The sequence below is a fragment of the Hipposideros armiger genome, unplaced genomic scaffold, assembly GCF_001890085.2.
Source record: "Hipposideros armiger isolate ML-2016 unplaced genomic scaffold, ASM189008v1 scaffold_191, whole genome shotgun sequence".
Taxonomy (NCBI): Eukaryota; Metazoa; Chordata; class Mammalia; order Chiroptera; family Hipposideridae; genus Hipposideros; species Hipposideros armiger.
The window spans coordinates 1,093,503-1,102,155 of record NW_017731541.1 but is presented as its reverse complement, the minus strand read 5'-3'; the positions used below and the strand labels follow the sequence as shown (position 1 = coordinate 1,102,155).

Here is an 8,653-nt window from a genome sequence, read left to right as displayed (position 1 = left end):
GTAAAAGCTGAAGAAGTTTTTCAACACAACGTTGGTTTCTTAAGCTGTGGTTCATGAGCCTCTATGGGTCCATGTTTAGAACTGTATTTCAATGTAATTGGTTTCCTTTTCAGTCCTATGGATTCTATATAGTAAAACACCTCACTATGAGTGGCAGTCCCAGAGCGCGTCAAGCTTCTAAGAAAGGAGACATGGCAGAAAAGGACACGGGTGTCAGTAGGAGTAGCTTCACAAGCACAGGAAGTGAGTGTGGAGGGCCAAAGAGACGTCTAGGATCAGCTCGGAAGGGCTTGGAAAACACCGAGTGAGGAGGCAGTGCACCACCATCTGCGAAGACCAGGCCTGAGGGCGGCACGCGCGAGCTGAGGATCGCAGCCCAGGCTGTGCTGTGATGGAGTCGGGGTGGGGATGCTTGGGGGTGGACGGACGAGCAGGAGGAAGGGACAGACGAAGGAGAGGCTAGTGGGGGTGGCGGTGCAGGGAAGGGAGGACTGGGCATGCGCCGTGTCAGGGAGTGTAGATTCTGCTTTATAAAAAGTGCTGGGTTCGTATCAGCGGAGTAACACGGCGAGATCCACAGTTTAGGTAAAGCACCCTGGCCGTGGAGGGGACACAGTCGTCCACGTGATGTTCAGAAATGAAAAGAATGGGCGTCTTCATGGACAAGTGGGAATGCTTTGTTTACTACATAGGAAGAGCCCTGTGATTCTTGCGTTTCCCCATTCTGTCTCGAAAAGTATGGAGGTAAGTTCTAGATTCAATTTCAAAACCTGTTTCAGCATAGGTTCTGTGGTGAGATAGTAACCTGTTATCTGTGTCTTCTTCATTATTTACTCCTTCTTTTGCAATTTTTAAAATAAACACAGTCAATACAAATGACTTTTGAGAAAGAGGTAGTCTCAAATAATTCTTTTTTAATTTTAATATGGATAATATTAAAGTACTTGAGGTCACTGATGACTTTTATGATTATGGCATTTTCAATTCCATAAATGTACGTTCTTTCCATAATTCTTAACAATAAAATAAGTATTACTGTGACTTAAAATTTTTAGAGCTCAGTAATAGATACATTGTTTTCTGGGACATTCTCTGACCTGAGTTATTGCCGGGACCCTCTCATATCTGTGGAGCGTAAAACACTGTGAGAGAAGGTCAGCAGCTTTTTCCAAGCTAGTTTCTTCTGGGTCGGGTTTTGGTGGTAGCATCTTGTCCCAGGGAACACGCTCATAAGCTCTGTGGGATTATTAAATGATGACATTTTATGAAACGTACTTATTAATTGGTGCAGTCATTGTGGTAGGCAGCATTCTGAGATGTCCCCGAGATTCCTGCTCGTGGTGTACACGCCACAGGTCATCCCCTCCCTCAGGTGTGGCCAGAGCAAGTGGGCGGGATGGGCTGTGACTCCCGTGATGCTTTGTATGGCAAAAGGGGTTGTGCACATGTAATTAAGTCCCCTAATCAGTTAAACTTGAGTTAATCAAATGGCAGATTATCCTAAGCGGGTCTGACTTAAACAGATGAACCCTAAGAAAAGACAGAAAAGCAGTAGACACTCTTCAGCTGCCCTTAAACTAATCAGGAACCTGAATTCTGCCAACAATCCGAATGATCTCGGAAGGTGAGGACACAGCCCGAGCAGACACCTTGGCTGTAGCCTGAGAAGCCCCAGCACTGAACCCAGCTGGGCGTGTCTGGGTCTTGTCATTGGAACTCAAGCCTGCTGGTGTCTCATTCAGTGCTCTTTCTCAGTTCTAAGAGTTTGAAATCCAGCTCCATATCGTGTATTTCTCCTTTTTGATGTAAACCAAATTTATTTTGCTTTTGAGATTCTTAACATACTACAGCTTGGTAAACAACGTGAATTAGTGGAGTCGTCTCAAAAGCCAGAGTTCCGTTTCACTTGTTTTTTGATGAACAATTCTAATTAAAAATGCAGCCTGTTCTAACGGGATAAATATTTTTAACCATTTCACTTCAAGTTAATGAAGGCTCACAAATGAGCAATGCTCTTCAGGAAAACATAAATATGCTGTCATGGAGTGACAGCATACACACACACACACACACACACACACAGAGGACTGTGTAAAATAACTGTGTTCCCGTTTTGTGAAGTCGCTTTACGATGGGGTGGTATGCTCAGAGAATTGCTGTAACCTTGCCCTGCAAACCTGGAATGCATGCTGACCAGAAAAACGTTTCTGTCCAGGGGAGCTAACTTCACACAGCGCAGCCCCATGAGCCTTTCAACAATTTGTTTTACTCATTATCTTTTCCTGTCGAGTGACACACAGGCTGAAAGAAAATGCTCCCTAATGAAAAATTTGTATTGTTTACAGGAAAAATTGTATAATTTTGCATTAGAATTTATAAGTAAATGTACAAATTGAATTTACCTCCTCCCATGTCCCACAAAATGAGCATGAAGTAAAAGTTTTTTAAATGCCTTCATTTTTACCTTCATGCAAACTAAAGATGACCCAAGAAAACTTAAATGGGTTTTATTACAGTGGTTGTATGAGTGCAAAAACAAGCATGAAAAAAGCGGGAAATGCAAGTTAAAAAAATCTACAACCACTGTATGAGACGCACCCAGTTTTTAGACCCCAAATTTTTCAAAAAAGAGTGCGTCTTATACCTGGGGAAATGCCTGACCATATTTGTTGCTTATTTCCATCTCCTGGTAGGACGAGAGCTCTTTGAGAGGAAAGCTGTTTGTCTGCTATATTCACTGATGAATCGTGCAACCCAGGGCGTAGGCACATAGTAGGTCTCTACTTTTGGACTGAGGACAATAATGCTCCTTGCAGCTTTCTCTGCTCTTGTATTCCGTGACGCTGCTCTCTCATCTCCTCTTCTCTCTTTGACCATTTCTGCTTCTGTTTTATTCTTCTATTAAACATAGGTTTTCTTTAAGACTCATCCTTGACCTGTTTATTTTACTTTTATCTTTTAAGATTTTTACCAAATTTAGTGAGACGGCATTGGTTAGTAAAATTATCTAGGTTTCAAGTGTACCATTCTATAATACATCACCTATGTATTGAGGGTAAAGGGGGTCAAATATATGACCTGTTTATTTTAGCAATCAACATGAGTAACTAAATATCTGTATCTGATGGTCTCTGAATATCCCATAGGATCCAGGATAATGTAAATACAAAGGGGGCGTATTATTAAATATAAAATAAATATATTTTAAATCAAAATTCCACTGGGAAAAATGCTTACTTTTGTGTAGAGGACTTATAAAATGAATCCTTTGCATTATATTTCTTGTTTGGCTGTAACAGTGGTTCTCCATCATCCTAGAAGGCATAAAGAATACTATGATTATCCTTAAAACTATGAACACTTTAATGATTGAATTTTATGGTGCGTGAAGCTGTTTAAAAATACTCTTCTCGTATCTGTGTATCCTTTGGGACATCTTCAAGTAATTTAAATATCTAGAGTTTAGAAACTATAAAATCCACATAGGAAAATGATTAATAATATAAACCTTAAATTCAGAAAGGTACCTAAGTTTAAATTTTGGTTTTACATTTCATATCTGTGTGGTCAAAAGTCAGTAATTTAACATCACTGGGCTTCAGTTTTCTCAAATAAAATGGGGGTAACCACACTGTGTTGCCCAGGAGTTTTGGTCAAGTGATCTATTGTGGGATTGTTCTAGGTCAAGAGGAGGACAGGACAAGGAATGGACGCAGTGAGCACGTGGCCTCAGCGGGAGACGAGCTGTGGTTTGCTAAGTCAGTCAGTCGTGAGCCAGCGTCGAGGGGACAGTGTGGGAGGGTGGGTCCCCGGGGCTGGTGGCTGTCACGCTGGCCGTCACTCCCTGCTACTGGATGAGGGTGCACTTGCCAGTATGAGGGTCTGGGTTGGGCACTGCCAGCGTCTACTCCTCAGTCATCCCCCAGAGTATAGTTGTAGGGATGACAGGATAATGACAATGGCTGTGAAGTCTGCACAGTGCCTGGCACATAAGACATATTTCATAAATGGTAGCTATTTGCACAAGGCTCAAAATATCAAATACACAATGACATGAATTAGTTGCAAACATCGTATTACACCATCCAATTAAGAAATCTTACCGTACATGTTGCTTCCTCCTCAAATGTGTAGGAGTGATTTACTGAGCAACCTTCATGTGGGTGCTGTAAAGGAGTAACTTTCACCGGGCTTGTCCAACCTGAAAACAAAATTGTACGTGCTTTCGGTTAGAAATACAACATATAGTTCTTCCACCAGAAATATTTCCTATTAGAAAGCTAAAATGCGTGGTGTTAATTGATTGTTCAATTCTAAAATTTTTTCTCATCAGTGAGAACAGACTAGCTCTAGAATTTACATGTTATGGTTATTATAATAGTGTAGAATTATTTATTATTTATTACTCACTATAGGAAGAGACCTGTTGGGTACTATGAACCTGTGTTTGCGTGTATAGATGTGTTGGGGGTGGTGGGGACACAAAGGAGTCTGGTTACTATGTAGGTAATTTATCAAATCATGAATTAGAAGACCTGAGATTCTCAAATACAAAAGCTACCTTCAACAAGTATTTATTGCACCATAAATGGAAGCAGAAGAATATAAATATATACAGATGGAAAATGGGGTTCCTGTTTTTGAGGTGTTCATGAACAAACAGGCAAGGCAGACACATAAGTAGATAATGTCATTTTGATGTGGTGAGTGTAGTAATAGCTGAGCTCTGAGTGCTGTGGGGGTGCAGAGGAGGAAAATCTATTATAGTTCAGACAGATTGCGGGGAATTAGGAACAGCTTCCTGAATATAACACCTGATCTACTGTGGACAATTTCGTAGGACTTGGTAACAAAGTGGAAGGAGAGGAAGGACAGTCATTCCAGGCCGGGAAGCAGCGTGGGCAGTGGTAGCTCTGACAGCGTGCCCTGCCCTGTGAAAGCGTCACAGCTTTTATAAGAAATTACGAAAGTTGGATAGAGCTACATCATAAAATGGCCACGAGGAAATAGTGGAAAATGAACCAGAGGAAAGCCAGAGGCAGGACACGAAGGCCTTGGACTTCACATCCAGATGGATTGCCCTTGCAGCATTTTAGTCAGAGTTGTATAACTTTGGCAAATTACTCTGGTTTGGACAGGGAACTTGCGTAGGTGAAGATAATGGTCACGCCTCTGGTAGTTTTCATAAGAGAGCCCTTCTGCCACCCCAGGAGGGCTTCTAATTTTGGTTTTCTGTTTCTTAGCTTTGTCCCATAAATTGGCCAAATTCAGGAGCTAGGTGGACAGTGCGGAGATGTCGAGGCCCGGGTGCGCTGGCCGGCGGGACGGGTGTGGGACAGCACAGGGGCACCACGGGCACTGGGGTGATGCCAATCTGGCGGCGCTCCAGAACAGACCCCAGCAGACGTCAGGGCTTCTGACTCAGGTGCCAGCGCCGCCTCACGGACCTTTTCACGGAATCATTTTCCTCCCATTAATGATTGTTGTCCGAGTTGTGAAAACAACAATTCAAGCATTTGAAGAGCTTGGTAAAGTTGCTGACGTATAGTTCAAGTGCCTGACATGTTTATTAGACATTAATGATCAATTAGTGATTGTAACATTATTAGTATCTGTACTAGTAATGTAGCAATAGCCTTTAGGTCAAATTGCTGTTGTTGAAGTCCTCTATTTTCATATCAATCTTTGTCAGGTTGTTTCACCCATTATTTAAAATGGAGTATTGAAGTCTCCTACTGTAATTATAAAGCTGGTTATTTTTCTCTTCAGTTTTGTCAATATTTGCATTATATATTTTGAAGTTCTGAAGTTTGATGCGTATAAAAAAAATAAAACAGAGAACAGAAAAACATCAGAAAAAAAATCAACTAAACCTACAGTTGTTTTTTGGAAATACCAAACAAAATTGACCTACATGTAGCTGTATTGAGAAAGAAAACTCAGGAACCCCCAACAAAGGGGAGTGGCAGGCACACTCCGAGAAGGAATGAACTGCGGGGGGCCGCTTCTGAGACCAGCTATTACATAACTCACAATCTTACTTCATCATTTCCATGCCGCCAAACAAATATCAAGTCTTTTATCAAGGAACTCACTGTAGTATTTCCTTACTTATTAGAGATTTAACATGCTTAAAACTTTGATCCCATTTTTACTGTGAGTGGATTTTTGTATGCAACCCATGAAATTGTATGAGTTTTGAAGGGTCTGCCATGAACATCATTTTCCCAAAGGCCCTAGTTTTATTATAAAAAATTTCCATAATATAATGCTTTTAAAGAAGGCAAAAGCCATGTTATAGAAGAACTGTTCAAAGACTATTCATTCTGTGGATCTTGTTTTCTTATTCATGTGTTTTCTGTCCTCTAGTGGTTAGATAGGTTTTCTGAAACATTCATAATACCCTTTGTTGGGGGGGGCGGTTCCTGAGTTTTCTTCTTCAAAATAGCTACAGGTAGATCGATGTCGTTTGATAGTTTCAAAAAACAACTGTACGTTTGGTTGATTTTTTTTCTGATGCTTTTCTGTTCTGTTTTATTTTATTTATATGCACCAAACTTCAGAACTTCAAAATATATGATACAAATATTGACAAAACTGAAGAAAGAAATAGCCAGCTTTATAATTACAGTAGACTTCAATACTCCATTTTAAATAATGGATTAAACAACCTGACAAAGATCAATATGAAAAAAGAGGGCTTTAACAATAGCAGTTTGACCTAAAGGATATTTACAGACCACTCCACCCAACAGAATACCCAAGTAAAATACACATTTTTCCTCCAATGCACATGAACAATCCATAGACTAGGCTATATTATAGGGCACAAAACTTAGCAAATTTTAAAGGACTGAAATCACATACTCTGACCACACGGAATGAAACTAGAAATAGATAAAATGGAATAAAACTAGCCATCAACATATGAAAATTAAACACCACACCCCTAAATAACCAATTGAATATTTAAATATTATAAAGCCCATGTTCCTTTATTTACCTCCAAGTCTTGCTCTGATGGAAATGTCTGATGTTGCCCTGGAATTCCATTTCCTGTCTTGTTTGAGTTCGCCTAATAATTTTTTTTGCCTTTTTAGTGTCGTTTGAAATCCTGTGTCTGGCCTAGGAACTCGATGTTGAGGTTTCACATCACTAAAATCCACCAGGCTTGGTATGGTTCTGCCAACGCCAGGCTTTAAATCGGCATCACCACCGGGACTCAGAAACCCCGAGCAGGGATCACCCAAGGGTACATCATCACGCAGTGGAAATAACGGGTAATCGGGCCCATACGGTGGGGGATAAGGGTAGTGCAAATGATAGTCTGGCATGGCTGAAGGGGGATAAGGGTGAAATTTAAGAAAAGTAGGGTTGCCTTTCTTTTCAATTCTGCCATAGTCATGTCTGTCCTCAACTCCTTTCACAAAAGGCATGTTCATTTTTCTTAAGAGACAACAGTAGTGTGGGTAATCTATATTCTCAACAGCCTTTGTTCTTGAAAGAATGGGCCGTTCAGAGATACTTATCTTTCCAGGTGAATCTACAGCCATAGCCTTTCTCTTTAGAATTGGATGACTGCAAATTGTTTCTGCTGACTCTTTAACTACAAAACTCTCCTATGTCCAATAGGTGAGAATTGGTTAATTAAACATAATGTTATTGATTTGGCTAAATGTCAAGTGTTTTTTTTTTTCCTCTTAAAGTACTTTTTTCTCCACCAAAGGAAATATAGGGCAGTAACAGACCAGAAGACAAAACAAGAGCCCTTGTTGCTTAGCAACAGCTAGAATTGTAACGCATTGAGTCACTCATTTCTCCCTATTAAATGTGACAGTATACATTCTTATTAGGCATTTTGACTTCAGTTGCTGAAAACTTCATTCTTCAATGTAGTTGCACCAACTGGGAAAGATTTAGTTCTATTCTAGCTCTGCTCCAGTTAAATAAACCTTTCCAGCTGCAGAAAAGCAGAGACATGGTTCTTTTTAACATGTCCTGGCTATATAAACACCCTCACGGGCTGATAGGTGGTTTTACATTTTCCTGAAGCGAGGTGATAAAAGACCATCTTCCAGGCTGAGTGTTGCATGAAAATCAATTTTATCCAGGGCTGTTTCCTGTTCTTTCCCCTAAGCTTCCTACCGGGGCTAAAGCCCTTCCTTTCCATGCCACTCGGTGTGCACTGCGTTTATTCCATCAAGTACCGGCAGCTGCCGTTAGGAGACGCAGGCAATCCTGCGAAGGCTGCCCGTGTCCTAACTCGCTCAGTTCTCGCCGCCCGTTGCCCAGGCTGCGCCTCACAGCTGAGCGCCCCGGGCCCACGCATGCGCGCACGCAGAGGTAAAGGCTCGGGCCGCGGGCCCGCGACGGTTTCCCCGGCTCCAGAGCCTCCCACGGGTCCCTTCTGCTCCCCGGGGCTCCCTGGTCTGCAGCGTGGTCCCGAAAGCCCCAGCACCGCTCCACAGGGACGTGGCCGGGCAGGCGCTCGGCCCGGCCCGGCCCCGCCCCCACCCGGCGGAAGTGGCGGCCCCTCTTTCCGGCGACCCTTCCGGTCGGCCGGCCGCCCACTTCCGGCGGGCAGGTGGGCGCGCGTCGCCTAACGACCTTCTGCGCCTACGGTCGGCAGGCGGCGGCGGCGGCGGCGGCGGCG

At 42.4% G+C, this 8,653-nt stretch overlaps 2 protein-coding genes across 2 annotated transcripts in view; one reads left to right on the top strand and one right to left on the bottom strand.

Annotated features, from left to right (window-relative positions):
* SPMIP7 (sperm microtubule inner protein 7) overlaps positions 1 to 8,647 on the bottom strand; it is a 45,618-nt gene extending 36,971 nt beyond the window's left edge. Inside the window, exons 1-4 of the mRNA XM_019652967.1 lie at positions 7,004 to 8,647; positions 4,104 to 4,201; positions 3,238 to 3,314; positions 1,098 to 1,236 (exon numbers count right to left, since the gene is read on the bottom strand). Of these exons, the coding sequence (XP_019508512.1) occupies positions 1,098 to 1,236; positions 3,238 to 3,314; positions 4,104 to 4,201; positions 7,004 to 7,553 (864 nt within the window). The 5' untranslated portion in view covers positions 7,554 to 8,647. The remainder of the gene's footprint in view (positions 1 to 1,097; positions 1,237 to 3,237; positions 3,315 to 4,103; positions 4,202 to 7,003) is intronic.
* The window catches only part of ZPBP (zona pellucida binding protein), a 314,051-nt gene that overhangs the window by 246,715 nt on the left and 58,683 nt on the right, over positions 1 to 8,653 (top strand). The window lies entirely within an intron of this gene.